The 21,063-nt window shown below is 35.9% G+C and overlaps 1 protein-coding gene across 9 annotated transcripts in view; it reads right to left on the reverse strand.

Moving 5' to 3' along the window:
* ARL15 (ARF like GTPase 15) overlaps positions 1-21,063 on the reverse strand; it is a 224,384-nt gene that overhangs the window by 129,338 nt on the left and 73,983 nt on the right. For all 9 annotated transcript variants that reach the window (XM_085567934.1, XM_021553871.3, XM_085567930.1 and 6 more), the window contains 3 exons: positions 16,424-16,568; positions 13,541-13,600; positions 1,827-2,035 (listed from right to left, as the gene is read on the reverse strand). In XM_085567934.1, the coding sequence (XP_085424060.1) occupies positions 1,827-2,035; positions 13,541-13,600; positions 16,424-16,568 (414 nt within the window). The remainder of the gene's footprint in view (positions 1-1,826; positions 2,036-13,540; positions 13,601-16,423; positions 16,569-21,063) is intronic.

The raw sequence follows: 21,063 nt of genomic DNA on the forward strand, positions 1-21,063 counted from the left end.
GGTGAAAATGATGGTACTGCCAATAACAGAAATGTTAACTCTAAATACACACAAAATTCAGCTCAGACCCAAAAGTCTACCCACATCGGCTCACATGCAAAATGAGAGAGTTACAAGTATAATTTGCTGTAAAGCAAACCAACTGGCATTGCATTCATTATTAATATGAAATTGGACAAAGAACATTTCTTAAATTTTATTTGCTATCAAAAATTTCACTTAATATTGAATTAAATTTGGCCTCTTTGAAAATGAAAAACATAGTAAAATACGAAATACTTAAATCATATAAGAAATAGCCCTTATGATGATGAAAAATATGATCTGTATTGCTCTATGAAAAAGTTAAAGTCAAGGCATATAAACTATATTTTGATGATAAAACCCAATCAGTCTTGTCTCAGGATATTGTAATTTTTTTTTAAGTGGGAGGTTTTTGCCTTTATGCTGTATAATAAACTAGGCCAAATTTGCTTTTAAGCTTTATAACAAACTAGGCCAAATAATTAAATTTGCATATCAAAATCCATATTACATTTCCTATAACTAGCCATTACTTTTTTCTAAGTCTGTTTTTTATATGAACAAGACTAGAATTTGTAGGTTCTATCCCTGCATAACTTTTGCATACTTTTTTATGTAACTTGATATTTTCAATCCAAATTCCGTTTTTTTCTAAGAATGAATTTTCAGAGAAAAAGGACCAACAATTTTTTAAAATACTTTACAGTGTATTTTACAAACTGTCACAATCTCTTCTTAAAAACACTGCTATACTCCAGTCACATTTACACGATTTCCTAACATATAATAAGCTTAATTTCTTTTGACTCGGAAAGGAGACATAAGTAGCAATAAAGAAACAAAGGCTGTATGTTCAATTACACTGTACTAAGAGCAGCTATTTTGCAGATCAGTTTGTTCTGAGCTGAAAGTCTAAAACTTCGTATTTCAAAAAAACAAAAATCTAGGAAAGAATCAGTTTAAATACAAAGCATCAAAGCACAATAAGGTGCTGAAACAGTTTTCACTCTGCTGCACTCGCAGAACAAACGGATTTCTCATATAATCTTTAAGAGGAGGAGTCCTTTAAATGACATTTATGAACAGAATGACACAACCCGATTTTAACTTCTTCCTACAAATTCAGAAGTAATTTTCAGCATTTCCTCAAATGTATCTGACATGATAGGAATGTAGGCAAGAAAATTTCTCAGAAACTGAAGAGCAAAAGGTACACTGAATAGAACAATTACATAATTTACTGTGAGATAGCTAGAAATTAGACAAAAACATTACTCCTTGGAACAGGAAGATGAGAACCAGTTCAGGACTTCAGAACAGGAATTGCAACTCTGACCTGACATCAGTACACAGCAGTTCAAAAAAAAGCTTTTACATAAAAAAGACAACCTATCGCTGCAATGTATTGCTTTAAGCAGTGGAAAAGAATGGAGTAATGGAACAGTGCAAAATTAAAAGTAATAGCAAATAAAAACCCAAGTTAAACAAAAAAATCACTGTCCCAGCAGCTTTTTATAAGAGTAGTTTTAAAAACATCTTTCCTCCCTTAAGCAAAATATGGTGAAAGCAGAAGATCTGTTTGTATCCAAGTATTACTTGTCTGTTTTCCAGAACAACTAAGTCTGTATAGACTGTAGTGGACTAAGTTTTCAGGGATTGGGACTGTTTCTGGTCTGCATACTTACTGTAAAGAAGAAACTGAGGCCAGTCCTTAATCAGGATATCAGGGTAGTAAGTGTTAGTGGTTTGGTGGTGTACAGAAAGTAAATACAAACAGGCATGAAGCTGACACATTAACATACCTCTTGTACTGAGCGAGCTGCTGGCTTGTCTTGGTGATTGGCCAGTATTAAAAACGGCAAAGTACATAACTGTGGGTGCTGAAGAGCAGAATGAAGCTCATTCCTAGCAGTTTCTAGATCATCTTCAGAGGAGGCGCTGTCTAGTACAAATATAACCCCTTGGGATCCTTGGTAGTAACGACTCCAGTATTTCCTGATATTGTCAGCTCCTTTCAAGACAACAATGAGAACTAATTAAAACAATAATAGTTTAATAAATATAACACTTGTAAGTGAAAATAAACCATCTACTTAGAAATATCAAAATAATTACTTTTCTCTCTTAACAATCATTCAAAAAATAAAAATAAATAAAAGCAATAAAAAAGCCAACATACACACACACCAATGTCAAATCAACATTGTTTAAATAAGGAAAGAAGTTGTCTCAATGCAGATTTCTTCCATTAAAGCTTCTGCTCTGTAAATGAGTACTGGCAGAACTACCATGCTTATGGTACCTCAGAGCTTAATCTTTTTCTTTCTCTCTGGAATATCTTGGCACTAATACCTAAATCTTTACCCATTCTTTTTCACTTTGCCCTGCAGCTCCTTGTCATAAACCTGCAGCTTCTGTTATGGCAGTTGCTCCTTTCTGATGTCTTCCAGTTCATCTCCAAACCATCAGGCACCCACTTCATAATTGGGGAAAAAAGGTGTCAGGAAAGCCTATTAAAGTAATTAGATACTAAATGAGGAGAATGATGATACAATAGTGAGTTGAACAGTGAATGAGGAGCTAGGGTGACTACATGCAAAGGCATTCAGTTCAACTACTTTTGCTCTGTCAACCACACTAAGGGTTCTGGAAGAGCCCAACAGCAGACACATGAGTGACTGTATAGGCTTATATGCCACAGTAATTTTTAGGACACAGTTCAGCAGCACTCAGCCATCTCAACAGAAGCCAAGCACTAAGGTTATCAACAGAAAGCTTTTGTCTCCCCTGGAGAGCAGCATATGTCGTAGCAATGAGGTAGGAAAAAAAAAATTGTATTTGACAGCTGTCAAACTATCTAAACTATGATTTGGATATGGGCTATTCTTTGTATGTCTGGATCTGGCACTACACTCATGGGGACAAACACTAAACAGTGAACAGAGGCAGCAATAGTCTAGAAAACTTGACATGTCTGCCAGACAATGACTTGCAGAAATGTGCAGAAGGTACCTTTTTTACATACTTTTCTTATTTTGAGACAGGGAGAAGTGAACTTCCATATATACACAAGAACCAAGAGCTTAAAATAATAAAATTCCACTTTTCAGTGAAACAAAATGACACAAAATTTCTGAGAAACATAATGAGATTTTAATGCAATATAATGACCACAACTTTAATACAATACTTATAATACTAACTTAATTTGCACATTGTGCCACAAAAAAAACAGTTTCTAAAAACAAGTGAAGGAAGAAATAAACATTTGCTACATCAAATTTAGGTATGCAACTCAAGAGTATTCAAATCTCACCTAATGGAGTTACTCTTGTCTTTTTACGAGTCACACTGGAACCCTGAACACTTTGTTTCTGTATCTGCACCCAGCACAAGCTGTCAACACACAAACACACACACACTTTTTCCTACAGAGAATACTGAAGTCACACCTAATATTTTTTTTTTTCTGCAAAAGACCTACAGAGCTGACTACTTAAAGACAAACAGTTGTGGGACTTAGTCAAGACCTTGCTTAATCTGTTAATTTAATCAGATTCAAAATAAAAATGCCAAACAGGACGGATGTTTTATTTATTTCATCATCAGGATCTCAGGATTAATAATATATATACAGAAGAGTGACTGCGTTGAAAGCTAATTCTATGTTTCTGTAGCACATGAATATCTGTCAACTGTACTTGTAAAGAATTTTATAGCATCTGTTAGATGCCCCAGTCTTCCGAACAGCTGTCTACTTCAGCACAAAGTAGAGCAAGCTGCCAGAGGGACACTATTTACATAGCCACACACAGCAGTGTTGCAGGCATCTGAAGTATCGCATTACTTTAAAAACTAGCAGAGAATAATTTTCTATTAACTTAAAGACCAAGACCATGATCAGTTCTTTGAACGTATTTTTTTTCCTAGCAACATGACATCTGTCTTATGTGCTCCAAGCATCAGTCAGCTACTTTTCAATCATATGTCACTGCTAGAATCTGAGTCTTACCTTTGTTACCATACTCACTCTAAAAAGAAAAACTGTCGTGAACTGCAGAGCATTTGACCTCTTGTATCCAGGCACTTGGAAGAAAGCAGCTCATGGATCCCTACATGGGACACTGAAGCCAGAAAAGGAGTATGCTGCTATGTTGACCTTAAGGTTATGTCTCTTTGGTTCAGGTTCTTTAGCAGCTCAACTTTGTTCCTCCACATCAGCTGTCCCACAAGAACCACCACCAAATTATAGCAGTTCTCTTCTCTCCACCCTGGTCAGTCACCATGGCATAGTCATAAGAACCAACTTCCCATAAGAACAACGGCCCATGAAACTTGGTGTTTTCTTTGAGATCTTCCATTACTCTAATGACATGCCCTGAAATTGCTTATACTTAAATTCTGAGGAAACCACCTGAGGTTTAAAAATAAAAATAATTTGCACTAAGCAGACAAGGGGAAAACTGATAAAGCATGTAAGTTAGGGTGCCATTTTAAACATTTTTTTCTGGCAAATGCACTAGAAAAATAATTCTTGGCATCAATAAGCTATCAGCAGCTGGAAGTCACAATTTCTACAAGACAAATAACCTGATATTCTTTTGCCTTAACTCTTCATATGCAGAGAACATCATCTGCTCTCAGCTTCTTTCCTCAGAGCAGTGGCGTGGAGTTATCCTGGGAAGGAAATACTTGCCTATGAATAGTATTTCGGCCATTCACACTTTGTGGTATGACAAATTCAGCCTCACAAAGCAAGCAGTTCTTTTTAAGTGCAGTTCAGCAAAACTATCTTATTAATTAATTTTTTCATCTATTCCATAGGTTTCAAATACAGGAAGATTCAAAGTCTGAGGTCTTTGGAAATCCAGAACATATAATATATGATTTGTTTCCCTCAGCAATGAAGGAACTTACAGGAGGGGGTTGAGTCCTGTGATGTGACTGAAATATGCAATTTACAAATGAACTATGGGGAAAAAGCCATGAAAATCCAAACTACAACACAATCACACCACTTATTCTAAAAGAAAAAATGCTATTCAATCAAACATAGGTTTGAATTAATTTATAACAGGGAAAAAAACAAACCTCTCTTTACACAAAAATGACAGGATGATGTAATTAAAAATCCCAACCATTTAGCACTACTACAGGACAGGTTTAGTCAACTAACTGTAATTTTAAACACCTTCATTTTAATATTTTTAAATATCAAATAAATATTTTTTCTTTATCCTCAGTCAAAGGAACAGTGTGCCCATACTAACACTGTTAATTATTTGTATCAGTGTTAACAGTACCCCTTGGGAGCTGGGAGGAAGATTTTGAGTTATGTGCAGTTTAACAAGCATCTGAACCAGTACACACAAGTACAACTACACACTCTTGCAAATATTATGCAAAACACAGAGCTGCAAATCTACCTTTCAGCTATGAATACTTCTATTTACAGCTTCATTCACAGTGGTGGTTTGAGGTTACCTTCAATTCCCTTCTTTTCAGTACTTTCAGGAGAACAGAACATAGCGTTACAGAAAAAATTCACTAAAAGAAATTTGCATGTGTCGAATTTGTTACTTGTCAGACTTGCAGCAACTCTGCATCAAGAGCACAATGAATGTCACAGAGTCCTTGCTTCAACACAGTCTAGTCTGCAAATTAAAGATCTTGTTAACCTCAAAATACATCACAGGTCTGGAGAAGTTATAGTCTCAAATAGTGGGAAAAACTATTTTTTCCCTTCCCATCAAAAACAGTTAACTAGGGTACATAAAAGAATGTAGCCTGCAAACAGCTGTTCTACCACTTCAAATATATCAACTCACCTACATACTCTGAAGGTTTTCTAGTTAATTAAAATATTACATAGATCATTCCTCTACTGATATTAAACAGAACATTACTAATATGCATGAAGGTGAAAAAATGCCAAGGACTCTACCACAAAATCTTTTTCTGTGCAACACTGTCCATGGGTGGGGGAGTAAGAAAGAAGGAAAGGGAAAAACAAATTTCTTTTCCATTCTTGCAAAAGAAGGTTTTCCCAAGAAAACTTTTGGAAGATACATGTTTCTAAATCTATGTAGGGTTTTTAAGTTCACTATACACCATATATTCACAAGTAAAACTGGCGTATTTTCCTGAGTAGTCAAGAACATGCCTGAAACCTTAGAAATCTTAACACATTCAAGAGATGTGGCTGCTCCTTATCTATCTTGGGCAGGTTTCCCAGTATTTCACCCTTGAATAAATCCTGTATACAGTAGGGGGTTTTTTGCTGGTTGTTTGCTGGGTTGGGTTGGTTTGTTTTTTTTTTTTTTTTTAAATGTGCTGGCTCCTTTTTATGACACACAAATTTAGAAATCCTGCTTAAGATACCTGCAATGAATCTGCATGGAATTTGTCCCATTTGACAGAGACATCCATACAGAGATACAAACGTTTTCACTGGTGTAATGTCAGTCATCATTCTATGTCTACTTTGTGTGGCTACTGCAACAACACAGATGCTAAACCAAAACCTTCTCCATTTTGAAAAGTCCCAGGACTTCTGCTTTCTAGGTCTAAGACCAAGTGATCACAACCTACTTTATCTAGGCTTTCAGGCAGTGTACTCCTACAATGCATGAAACATGGCAGTGGGAAATTGGCACTTTTTACACAGAAAAAGGAATATTTTGAGATTGCCAAATCAACAATATTCACTGCAGCCATTCAAATATAGTATGAAAAAACAGCATAGAAGGAAAAAAAAAGAGAGAAAATGTTCAGGAAAATATTTTCTGCCTTTGCATTCAAAACATACAAAATCAAAAATGCATATAAGTTTATGGTACGTCATTTTATTTTTCTTATCAAACCAAAGTTTATGGAAACCATCTCTGTCATCTCTTATCTGCCTTCCAGGCTTTCCCAGTAAGATTAATCTGAAAGTCAAGCCTTCAGTATTTTCTTTATTAACTAACTTAAATGCTGCTTCCAAATTTGAATCTTCACCTTACTCTGATATTTAAATCTGGTGAAACAACATTCAGGTTTGAAGTTCTTGGAAGTTTTAAAAACATTATACCTGCCTGCAGAAACTCAGTTTGATCTACTTGGTTCTGTCTATTATAGTAGATGTTAAAAAAAAAAAAAAAGCCTTGAAAACTGAAACAAGTGTCTCCTGTTCTAGTCAAGAACATAAAATTAATTATAAAGTTTATTAAAAACTTTACGAATTAATTTAAAAGAAAGAGAAGGATATGTGTGGCATACAACATGCTTTAGCATCTATTTAAGCCAAATATCTAAAGATTTAATAGTTTCAGCAGGTGGCACAGATAGCCATTCTTCACCCCTTCTTTTTCTTTTTTTAAATGAGTTTGGGGTTGTTTGCTTTTTAAATTCACAAACACACAGTGTGCCCTCTAGGGCTAGCAAAGACTAGTTGGCATCAAGATAACCTGCATCTGTATTCTTCTCCCACATCTGCTAGAGATACTCTGAGACAGCCAGAGCAAAGCAGTGGCACAACTCGACAATAAAATTGCTGCCAGCACCCAGCAAGGTTCAAATGTACCCTCCCCTGAGCTACAGTCACAGCTTTGATAATAGTGCAGCTAACCTCGAATGAAGTTCAAAACACATCTCTATGGCACTTCAAATAGTAGTCATACAAAAGAAGTGGCAAGTCCACCACAGCTGTTTATTTCTGTTTAGCCTTTTTGCAAATTGGCCACCAGAAGTTCAAAGCTTTAGCTGTCTAGAATCAAAGATAAAACTTTGGGGGATGTTCCTGAAATATTTGCATAATTTCTGATGCTTAACTAAGCTGCTACACTCTATCCTTTGATTCTACCTGAAGAAAATGGCATTGCAAGCCCAACAGAAGGCAGAGACTTTTAAGCAAACCAAATGTTCTGCTTTTCTCTCCACAAAATATCTCACAAATAAAAACAACCCCTCCACACCCACAAAAAGCTTTATTAGAAAATTCTGTATTTTGCTTATCCTATTTACACAATTTTGATAGGCATTGCTTGCATGGTTCCTACTTGCACTGAGATGAACTGCAGGTTTTCTTTTCACACTGTAAAAACCCCAGTTGTAGCAAAAGCACAGTATTTCCAAAGAACAGTGGTAATGTCACTATGCTGAAAAAGAGCTTCCTCAGACTCCCATTAAAGAGGTCCATAAGCAGGTGTAAATGATCTTTCTTATCTATGAAATGAGGAAACTATGTGGCCTGGGATAGAGCCTGGGTTTAGGCACCATTTGAGCAGCAGACTGAGCATGATTGATAGCAAACAGATCTAACTTTAATGCTTTTGGAAGCGGAATGTATCTGTGCGACTCACAGCATGGACAGCTCAACAGGGTCATCTAAAAATTTCATCTGCTAAGACACTCTGTAAACTGTTTGATGCAGCTATGTCACAGATGGCATTGCATGTACTCCACAACCAGATTTTGTAGAGGTGTCAAGTGCCTTTTAGTCAAGTACAGTATGGAGATTTTATTGCTTTGTGTTAGTTCATCCCTCTGTAGATGACTTAGGCTGGCATTTACTTGTGGAATCAGTTGTCTGATGACTAACTTGAAGAAATGTTAACTGCTCTATGTTGCTAGAAGGGTGTTCTGTACTGTACTTCCATAGAGCAAAGGGAGAGAAATTTCCCAAAAATATTTGAATTTTAAACTAATTAATAAAGCAACGTTATTTTCTCCCATGTCCATATGTTTTTTTTCCACCAGGTAGATACTACATGACAACTGTTGCTCTCTTCTCCAGAATTTCATATTTTCCATTCAACTTGGACTGTGCAACAGTGTGGCTTCTCCTCCTACTCTCTTTTCTGCTGCTCTTTACTTCCAAATTAAGGCAAAACACGCATGTTTTGTTTAACCAAACCTATTTAAAGCCATTTATTCTCAAGCTGTCACCTAGACACTTAATTTAGCTGGCCTAAGAATGTGAATTTATTACTTTGGTAATCAAGCATAAGAAGTAACTCCAGTGGGGAGGCAAGTTCTCATCTCTTTTCCTGAGCATGCTAAACCAACTGGAGACAAGAGCATTCCTGATATTAACTACTCAATTCTTGCTAAGCACTTAACAGATTTTTGTCTTAAATTCATTTTCCAATATGACTACACAACATGTACTCTCTGTGTTTGATAAAATAGCTTTAGGGTGTATCACAAAACCTAACATAAACATATGACAATACATTTAAATAAATAAAAGAGGGAACATTATTAAATCCTAGAGCATGTTGTTAGTATTTTTAAACTTTGTCAGAAGAAGAGCTGCTCACATCCAGAATCATTCTTTTAAATTTGACATGGTTCATAATTTGGCAACTCACTTGTAGTTTCTAAGCCTCTGTTTACAAGATACCAAAGTAAATTATTAAATAACTTCTAAAAAGACAATTCTTAGTTGACTAAGATGGACCTTAAATCTTGATATAGACCTGAATTAATATCTAAACCACAACTTTACATTCTGTTTTGAAAGTATTCAAGGGCAAATGTCTTAAAAAAAACAGGAAATAAATGGTGCTTTCAGCCACTGTGTCTCCAGGTTGGAATTTGTTAGAACCAAAGAAAAAGTTTCCTATTGACTTTACACCTCCATTATCTATCTTGAAATCCAACCTCAGAATTCAGCATCCCAAACATTTTTCAGCAAAACACTGTTAGAATATTCTGAACAACAAACGTTATCATCTGTCTTATTTTTCAGTATTCTCCCATTCTTCTCTGTGTTCATCACACACAATGTCACCTTCGTTCCCACAACGAATTACTGCACTGTAAGTGGAAATCATCACAACTGTAGTTTTTTTCCACACCATTACTCAGCTGAGTCACATAATAAAGACAGATATTTCCAACTGTCCTTGTAATAGTACGTTCTGAAAGAATGTGGACTAGGGCATGGCACTTACCCACAAAATGTTTTGGGGGTGAAAATGGTAATTTTTTTAGATTCTTGGGAACAAGGGATTATTGGTACATCAAAATAGGAACTTAAAGAACAGGCAGCTCAACTTGGTCAGCACATAAAGCACAACTTTCTTTTCAAGTAATTTAAGAAAGCCTAATGTTAGATTTGAAAGCTTTCTGTATATTTTTACTTTTTCAGGATCAGATTCTAGATTTTTAAACAAAAAATTTATCATTTATCAAAATGGATAAACCCTTTATTATCTTTTAGGACTGCAAGTTCCTAGGAAACAAAAACAATTAAAAAAAAACCCAGAAATTGTGTTGAATTTTTAATATTCTAGAATCACTGCCTTTAAAGAAAAACTTCTGCAAAGAGAGCACAACAAACTTTGTTCCCTGTCTTTAAATCTTAAAGGAAGATGAAGAGATAATCAGTCCTTGAATAGATTAAAGAAGGGAGACTATGTTCTCTATAGTAGTCTGAAAATTTACAATCCCTGTAGAAACAAATAAAACCTGGCTTCATTATCAGCTTTGGAGACAACCAGTACAGTAAAAAACTAGCACCATCTTTGACCTCAAGGAAGAATACTGCTTCAACAAAACAGAGAGTATGCCACACAGTCAGCATCTGTTTCACATAAATGCTTGGCTGCTGAATAGAAGAACCTTAAGCCTATCAGTTCTGCTGTGTTTTAAATACTGGCTGTTAATATGTTACTGTATGATGACATATGAAGATTTCTGTTACCAAAACCTAAAAAGACAAAGCAACAAAAAATTACAACTATATAGTGTCACTCTGTAAATAACATGTAACAACAGGCAGTGGTTGTTACAGAAAGTTGCCTTCCTTCAAGTTTCCAAGATCAAATGTCTGGACAAGACCTCCATATTACAGTAAAGAGAAATAATATAACAATAGCATAATGACTGAAGGAAAAAAAAACCAGGAATAATACAAAAAATCACCAGCAATCAGGCAAAACATGGGTTTCTCTTCAACACCAGAAGCAGAAATTCCAAAACAAAATTTAACAGTGACGTCTTGGGGTGACAAATGAAAAACGTTTTCATTTATTTTCATATAGGAGCAAGAGAATAAACATGCCTACCCCAGAAAGTTCAGGTTTTACCTTCATCAAACAGGAACACATTTCTCAGCTAAAAGGTTAAATGCTGACTAGAGAATCACAGAATGATTTAGGTTGGAAAAGACCTCTAAGATCATCGAGTACAACCTTTGACCTATCACCACCTTGCAAACTAGATCACGGCACTAAGGGCTATGTTCAGTTGTTTCTTGAACACCTCCAGGGATGGTGACTCCCTTGGCGGTCATTCCAATGTTTAACAACTGTTTTCATGAAGAAATTCTTCCTGATGTCCAGCCTGAACCTCCACTGGTGCAGCTTGAGGCCATGCCCTCTCATCCTGTCGCTGGTTGACAGGAAGAAGAGAGCAAGCCCTACCTGGCCACAATCTCCTTTCAGGCAGTTGTAGAGAGTGATAAAGTCACCTCTGACCATCCTTTTCTAAATACTCCCTCAGTTGAGGAGCTTCCTCAGCCACTCTTCATGGGACTTGTGCTCCAGACCCATCTCCTGCCCCAGCTCCTTCTCTGGGCTCACTCCAGCTCCTCAGTGTCTTTCCTGCAGTGAGGGCCAGAGCTGGACGCAGCACTCGAGGTGTGGCCTCACCAGTGCCCAGCACAGGGGGACAATCCCTGCCCTGGTCCTGCTGCCACACCATTGCTGATCCAGGCCAGGATGCCATTGGCCTTCTTGGCCACCTGGGCACACCCTGGCTCATGTCCAGCTGCTGTCACCAGCACCCCCAGGTCCTTTCCAGCCACTCTGCTCCAGCCTGTGACACTGCCTGGGGCTGTTGTGACCCAAGGGCAGGACCCAGCACTTGGCCTTGTTGAACCTCACAGCACTGGCCTCAGCCCATCGATGCAGCCTGTCCAGATCCTCTGCAGAGCCTTTCTGCCACTCCCATCCAACTGGGCATCATCTGCAAACCAAGAATGCACTTGATCCCCTTGTCCAGACAATCAATAAAGATATTAAACAAAACTAAGACCCATAATGAGTCCTGGGGAACAACACTAGTGACCACCATTTTTTGGAACAAAACAAACTCTTGAAAGCTTGCTTTTGCTTTCTTACCAGACAATGAAAAGGTAATGGAACAAGCATTTTTCTTCAATATTTCACATAAGAAATCAGATTACATAATTTTTAAATACAGATGCAATCTCACATAGGCCAAAGGAAAAAGGAAGTAAAATGTGCAGTAAAAAATTCTGACAATCTTCTGTCTTTGAGAAGAGATAAATGGATGAAAATAACAAATCAAATATTCTCATCATGAGCCAAAACTTTCCACTATGATAAATTTTCTCAGAACACACAAACCTGTATGATCAGAAAAGTTTAAGCAACTTTAACAAGGATCTGCTATAGAATACACTGATTCAATTCTTGATTAAAAATTGTATTTACCTACATGAATTATATATTTCATATAGCTTAGGTAGCAGAACATATAAATTAGACTGAAAATTATTCACTCTATTTAAAAAAAAAGTCCAAAAAGTGACATTATGACTAAGGGCACATAATGCACATAACACACTCAAGCAGCATCTATACTATCCCTGAGGAGTGGTCCCTTAATGGAAGAAAACTTACTGTTTGTTTGTTTTTTTAACAGAATACATGCTCAAACAGGAACATGTATGCTTAAGTCCACGGACCAGTGGTAGTAAAGAGGAAATGCTATGTGCTATGCCTTCCACATGTGCTTATCTCAAAGTCTTCTTGGAACAAATTCATGTAAGACAACTACTATGCAACTAGATCTGAAGCTTTCCTCAAGAACCAAATCAAATTCTACCCCAGTTCATTCAAGATAGGTTACAAGCTTGTTGAAAAAGCTAATAAATATCCTAAATATTAAGTCTAATATACTTAGACAAATAATAAAGAAGATACACAGAAATTCTAAACCAAACAGGTTTCCTGTATATAGAAAAGTTTAAAAAAACCCTACAACCATAAAACAACCATTGCTCCAAAATCCAATAAATCCAACAAGAGAACAGTTCTCAAAGAATATAACTCATTATAAGTTGGCTGCCTTTGCAACACTTTCAGTGGTGCAGTAAATATATTGGTTTTGACAAATGTTCACATAGTTACCTGAGCCAGTTCTCATAAGTGAAAGTTTATACATACAATAAACACAAGAAACATACACTTCCTTGAGCTGCCACATGAGCCATACTAAAATTACAGTCCAGTTTGTATTTCTGTGTAACTTAACCACTGCTATCCAAGAAATTACATTAAAGAGATACACCACATGCCTTCCACTCCTCCTGCTTTTTAGCCTTTGTTCTTTGAGGTTAGGATTTGTACAGCTTTTCTCAACTTTATCTGCTGACATTTATCACTCCAGCTGTACTGATCTATCATTTTAAAATTTAAAATAACTAACAATTTAAAACAACTGACAATTATGATGAGATTTAAACATGCATGTTTTATAAACAAAGCAATAAATGCCATACCTCCAAGTTCTTTTACGTTCAAAATTGCATTCTGGAATGGCACTGCTTTTATGCTAAAACCTAAGAAGAGAAATACAGAACATTAGTACACTACTTGCTAAAGGGGCCATTTGGAATCAGTTGCATTTATTCAGAAAAAACAACTTTTTTCATCAAGAACCAGGATTTTGTTTGAGAAAGTCTGTTTCAATGGGTTTTAAAAGTCAGTCATAGGGGGTGGGAAGGGGGTAAGAGATGGAGGAGTGCCATAGAGCGGAACAAAAATAAATCAGGATAAGCAATGCAATTTTCAATTATAAGTAGTACCTGGCACAAAAAATTTAGCACAAAACTTACATCCAGACCTTCTACCAGGATATATTTCTATAAAATCATCTTTTCCTGCATCTAGAGCTAAAGTGGACAATCCAGACTACCACTAATATGTGGTAATCATTCTGCAAATTTTAGGAGACATTTAAAATAATGTGGAATTCAAATCACTGCATTTTTCCATTTAAACTTCATAGGTTTTGGTAGCACGGGGATATTAATTCTTTTTAGAAATGCTATTAACTGAAAGATCCTTCTACAGACCTTAGCTGGATGTATTAAAATGGTCATATGCACACTGGAAATATCTATGAATCCTCTATTAGTCTGATTAGTCTGCTTAAAACTGAAATAAAAATAAAAAATCCAAACAAACAAAAAAAAGATAAAAAAAACCCCCATACCACCAAAATGTGTATTTATCCTTAACTGAAAATTCAGACAGAAAAAAGAATGGGAATGTGAAAGGCTCCCAGCCATATCAATGCATTATAGACTAAGTTTCAAATGTTCAGTTCATACATATATATAACTGTACATAATACTTTATAAAGGAAAAAATATGTGTGCTCTTTCAGCAAAAAAATATCCAGACATTAAATTTATTTCCATCTAGCACAAGTAGTTTCAACATGATTACATACCTGAGAACCAAGTAAAGATGTTTTGAGAAAATGTGTTTCACTTCACATTTATTAGCTATCATTTAAGAGAAACAATATGTTTTTTTCTCCCTGGTTAGACCAATAAGATGTTACAGTACTATGGTAGATACAATAGAGGAAATTGCTAGATATAATACAGGAAAGTACAAGAAAATCTGAAGGGAATAATTAAGAAATATTTTGGGGATTGTTATCTTAAAAGAAATCCTAAACTATTCCTAGAAAAAGGGAAAAAATGGAATGGACCTGAGTGGCTTAGATGAAAAAAGCAGAAATACACATTATAGCTTGAAACCTAAGTCAAATTATATTATTGGATTCTCCACAATATTATCTGATATGCCACATTTAAGAAGATTTACTATAAGCTAAATACCCTAGGTGTGCATCATTTTGGTTTGGCTGCCTAGTATTCTCCAGAGTTGGCTTTCATTCCTCAAGTTGCCTAATTATATAATGGTATTTTATTGCATCTCTCTAGAAAATCGAAGTCAATTTAATTTTTAATTAGCAGTATTTTCATTACTTTCTCTGATAGCTCTATACTTTTATTTATATTGCTGTTACTATTTATTTCAGGGTCTAAACTGTTTAAGTATAATCAGTTTTAATCCCAGAGATAAAGTTTAAGAGAGGGATAAAATAAATTTTTATAAAGGCTCATTACTCTACAATTTCCTTCTAACTTTTTGAGTTAGTCACCTTCTCACAGCTGTCAGATTTCTCTAACATTGCCAGTAACACCACTAGAGAGGCCACAGGTTAACTATTCACAAGTTAATAAAAACATTATTTTCTTGTACCTGTTTTACATCTTACTTACATTTGTATTAAATAATCTTATGTTCTGGTAAATTAAGAAAACATTCACTGAAAAACGGGGTTGCTAAGGTACAATCATGAAATTCGAGCCCATGAACCACAGCTACAGTATGAAGCCATGTTACTGTAAATACAAGGTACTTGCACAACACTTAGTACATCACCAAATCAAGTTTAATAATTGCTGCAGACACTGAACCTGATTTCTTCAATCTCCATGATATAATCTGCCCTCTTTCTGAACTTTCCAGCCAGGTATTCCCTGTTCTTACTTCACATGTTTGTTTCTAATTTTTCTGATGCTGTTTGGTTTTGGTTTGTTTTTCGTTGGTTTCTTGGTTTTGTTTTGGTGTTTTTTTTTTTCTTTTAATCAAAACATGCTTTTCAGTATTAGCATTCTGGTTCACCATTATCAAGGTGCCTATTCAAATTTTTTGGACTTAAGATATTACTTATCTGTGGTTGTACTGTCTGTTTTTAGGCATCTCCTCAATACCACCAAAACTTTCTGTAAATTGATACTTTGATCACAATCTGCCCTTACTACATAAACAAGCCTGTTACTCATCTAAAAAACTGGGTTTATCACCAAAAAAATCATATTTCCACTAATTTTTTTTTTTTTGGTTGCTAGTATATATCACAAGGCAGCATGGACCAAGTACATACAGAAATAAATCCCAATTAAAGTTTCAGAGCATCACTGTCCTATTCTATTTTAAAGCATATTCTCCTCCTTTCTCTCCAATATATAATAAGACTGTTTAAAAATCAAAAGTAAAATGAGAAGATATCAACATTTTAATGTGTGTCTACAGTACAGTACTACTGTATGTTATGGTTCTGCTTCATTAGACCACACAGTTTTGACTTATAACATATTCCAAATTGTATGTTCTCATGGATATTCCCCAACATGTGAACAAATACTGAAAGACAATAGTAGTAGCTACAAAGGGATACATTAGATACCTTCAACAGCAAGGTAAGAAAGCAGACATTCTCTATAACCTTTCCTATGTCTTTTCAGGAGTCATCTTTGGACAACATTCCAGCACACCATGGAATAAAGGCAGCATCCTACCTGTGGTAGATACAATATTCTCTGGGCTTTCACTGCAGAGCTGAGACAGAAGACTTGTCTTGCCAGAACCAGAGAGGCCTATGCAAACCAAGTCATACTCAGGTCGTGGTGGTGGTGGTCCCTTGCAGCAAAGTGCTCTAAAACACTGCCAGAGTAGGGCAAAACAAAAACAAAAGTAAGAGGTTAGTCTTCTTTTTTGGTAAATGTTTATTCCTTTAACCTTCTAAGAAGGAAGTTTATAAACTTGAAGGCATTGAAGAGAAGTAAATTATTATTCCAACTTATTATTTTGACTGAGTCAACAATTAATAGACTAAGACCACCTCAACTAAAATCCAGAACAACTTCATAAGAAAACAAGTATACATGTTAACTTTTCACCTAAACATCAAAAAGCTGTGTGTGCATTTCCCAAGTAGCACAAACTGCTCACACCACAAGACAGGCTCATGCCCTATACAGCTCTACAGTTGACTATGCATAACTTTACTTCCTGTACCCATTTCATGCAATGCCTGGTGTGAATATCAGAGCCAATCCCGAGCAGCTGCTGACCAGGCTCTACCTGTTGTCACAGAAAAGAATCAGAGACCATTGTTCCACTAATATCCTTTCTGCGCTTGCTTTGACATGCATTTCAGCTCAGAACAACACCTTATAAATAAATAAATAAACAAATGAATCTTCTGAACATAGAACTAGTAAAATCCAGATAGAACTCTCACTTTCCCTGTAGAAGTATAAATCAATCACAATGTAAACAAATAAAAATCTCTTATACAAAGCCTACTTCAGATTTTTGCTCACTTCTCTTAAACAGTTTTGACAAAGTAGGCCAAGTTTCCATAAGGCTCCTTAGGCCCTCATTAATTGTTAACTTCTTTGTTTACATGCAATTTAGAAACTTTTTGTGTAAAAATCTAAAAGCATTTAATTCCAGGAAAGCTAGGAAATTTATATTTTATGTATAAAGCATAATTACCCACTAATTTCCAAGGTAGACTTCTGCCACCCCAATATACATAGATATAAATAACTTTTTCCCCAGTATCTGCCACCTTTTTACCAAAGGATGACATCTGCTCTAATAGGGAAGGGAAAACATGTCTGTGCAATCAGCCCTTTCTCACACATACTGTTTTTACATAGCCCAGCTCTTTATTTCCATCTTAACCACAAGTCTGCACTGCACCAATTGTGGGAAAAGAAATCCAGTCTTTACAACCTTAACCTAGTTTGTCTTGACAACTGCCCAGGTTTTCTCACTGAGGGCTACTGGAGGAGCAGAGAAACTGACATGGTACTAGTAAGGCTCTAATGCAAACAGTGGAGTCTGACCCTGTGAGCAAGTCATCCAGTGAGAATGTGATTATAAAAGGATGCTCACTCAACACAGAATTTTAACTGGATTCTTTCAGTATAGATGGTAAGCTATTACACATGCTGCCAAAACAGTTTTCATTGCTTTGAAGAAGCAAAAGATAAATTCAGTGAAAGCTACAAAACTACTTCAACATCTTTTAAAAGAGTGAAAGGCAACACATTAGAAGAAGTAAGAATATGTAAAATAATATTTAAGCTGAATAAAAGCAGCAGATTTTAAAATAATAGCTTTGCCACTATGAAGATTTGATTCAAAAATTATATTCTTTAAGAAGGTTTGCTCTTGTATGTGTCCATACCTCAAAGGAATAAACTTGCCTACTAGTTTTATTCACTGATGTTCTATTAATTTACTTGTTTATACTCACCTTACAGGCTCTACAAAGCCACAGCAAACATTGTACTGCAGTACTTAAGTGAGAAAGGCAAACTGAGTTCATTGAAAAAGATAAACTCCTTTAAATAGAGCTTCCACTTAATGGATATCAAGCTGAAGGCCACATAAAATCCTTCAGAGCTTGCCAGATCTCCTGAGGCTGTGTGTCAGACGCTCTATAGCCAGTCGCTAAAAGGATTCCATTTGTCCCTGTCATCATGGCATCTTTGCAACAATCTCTTGATGTGACATAGAAAAACATAAAGGACAAGTTGATGGAATTCTGTGCTTCTCTGTCCAGCCACTGTGCTGGTTCTTATGCAACCAAACATGACACTTGAGCCCTAACAACATCTAATAACATATAGTTCTGTGAAAGATAATTTCTGCTCTTTGTAAAACATATATGGAGGCCCTATGGGTGTCAGGCAGGTTTGTGAAATTCAGGATCTCTCTATTGTAAACTCCTTAAGTCCGACTTAGACTGGAGAATCTTTATATGCTGTGGATGAAACACATAATCAAAAATCCAGAGCAGATTGCATCTCCAAAGTAGCATATGTAGACTCATCACCCTCTCTTATCCTTCACTGCTAAGCACAGTTAGACATGAAAGTTTCAGACAGACCTCTAGAAGACAGGAACATGACTCCCTCCAGACCACTCTTGTATTTTATGAAGTATGATCCCCTTATCTTTGCTATATTAATGACTTTGTCCTTCTGCTAGGCTAATTTCCTTCAGTAGCTTGGTTTAGTTGTAATGAAAACAATTTTTTAATATTCTAGCTTCAAAAAGCTGCTGAAACTTAAACTACTGTGTATAGCACTTAGCAGCAGCTGAGATTAGAAATTCTAGAGCACATTGTAGAGGATGCTTGTAATAACAGATTTAGATTTTATAAACTTGTTTTGCAACCCTCCTTACTCAAGTTCAATGAACATCTTTCACATTGGAAATATCACTATACAAACAATCTGATTTCCTTCTTCCTGTTCTCTCCGCAGCCTAAAGTTACTTGCTCCCTAACGAAGTTACGGCCATTTTAGCATCCATAACAGAGACTAAACCTTTATTGCCACAACTGTGGCAGTTGCATTTAGTAGCTACCTAGTATCTCTGGGGAGTAGAAAATTCAGAAGTCACAGACCACGCAAATAAAATTGCATCTTATATTCTGTATTTCGTTATAGACAGGAAATACATCCTGAAATATTTTATAACCATGGACTAGAGCCACACATTATTTAAGACATTGTCAGATATTACAATGCACTCTAAAAACCACAAAACTGCAAGAAAAGCATACCAGTAACTAAAAAAGTCATTTCAGAATTCCAAAATACAAATATATCAAAAAAATTGAGAGTTGCTTAATTGACTACTAGTGGTCAGTCCTTTCCCAAACCAGCATACTTTCCACTCCATTTAGTCAACTCAAAAGGCATAAAAGAAGTCCAAATTAACTTGCCAGATATAGACCTGGAAGTCTCCTCCATTGATTTCCAAACTTGATTTGCTCAATGGGCAATAAAATCATGCCTTTTAGGTATTACAAAACAAACTCTAAATCCAAACAGTCCCTCTTAGAGGAAGTGTTGGAGCAGACAGAAAACAAAACATTGGACTACTGCAAATACAGGATCAAGAAGAGCTAGCTGGCACAGTAACTAAAAGGTCGTTTGGGATATGGTCATGTATTCAGACCCCACTGCTAGCAACAAAAACAGAACTTTTTTTTTGAGCCTTCTCATCTTATTAGGGTAAGACCTTACTTAGTATAAAGGAAATTACATGTCAAATTGTCAGCTTTCATAATTTTTGAGAATACCACACTTAAAGCTATAGCCACTGGATGGGGGATATAGGCATGAAAAGAGAGGTAGGTAGGGAGTGTCCAGAGTTATTTTTTAAAATAAACAAATATATTTTAAGTACTGAAAATAAAACAATAAGGTACCTTTAAAAAATGTATGCATTAAATCAGTTTTTGAAAAAAAGGATGGATTAATCCAGGAAACTGGGAGTAATAGATGCTGCAGTCTGCCGAAATTTTTTGCAATATGCAGCAGCACTGTTACTTTCATTTTACTTGTCAGTGTGCATGAATGCTGCCTGTGCATGTATAATCATTTTTTAGCAGTTAAGGGAAGCAGCTATCCAGTTCTACTCCTCCTCACAGATTTCCAACCCAACAAGATGATTCTCTGTTTTAGGCAGATCAGTATTTATGCTGACAATCCTAGACAGTGTCCCTTTAAAGTCCTATGGAGATTTCTTCTGGGAAAAGCATATTCTGTTTATAGCAGGGATGGCCAAACACTTCTGATATATATACCGCTCAGAGATCACAGATTGAAGATCCGGGCAGCAAATGTCCCTGAATTAGTACTCTCTACAACACATTACACTACCTCCAGCTGTTGAGTCTGTCTTTGCCTACTCATTGTACTTCTCGTTTCACTATCCTTTTTGGGGTGAAATACTCCATTATTCCTGCTTTGTTCTGAACCCATCTCCTGTCTGTTTCTTTTGTTGCCACTATTTAATAGGGACAAATAGAAGCAAGGGATTTCATGCTTAGTTGGTTAAACACACACATATACTCATGGAAAAATACTTTAAGTTAGTGCAGCACTAATGCCAACAAACCAAGCATTCAGAACTCTTGAAATACAGAATTAAGGTTGAAAGCTCAACTCTAACTCTGCTCCCTTCCCCCCATATTGGTTTTACTTATGGATATGGTCTTATTTTACAGTTAATTTTTCATTTAAAGTATCTTTGAACAAACAGACTCCAGTACTTGCACACACATCTAGAGGACTAGTTAATAATCTAAAGCTGTTGATAAAACTCAAGGAGTTTATTTTAAAAAGTA

The sequence above is a fragment of the Lonchura striata genome, chromosome Z, assembly GCF_050655825.1.
Source record: "Lonchura striata isolate lonStrDom1 chromosome Z, ASM5065582v1, whole genome shotgun sequence".
Lineage (NCBI taxonomy): Eukaryota > Metazoa > Chordata > Aves > Passeriformes > Estrildidae > Lonchura > Lonchura striata.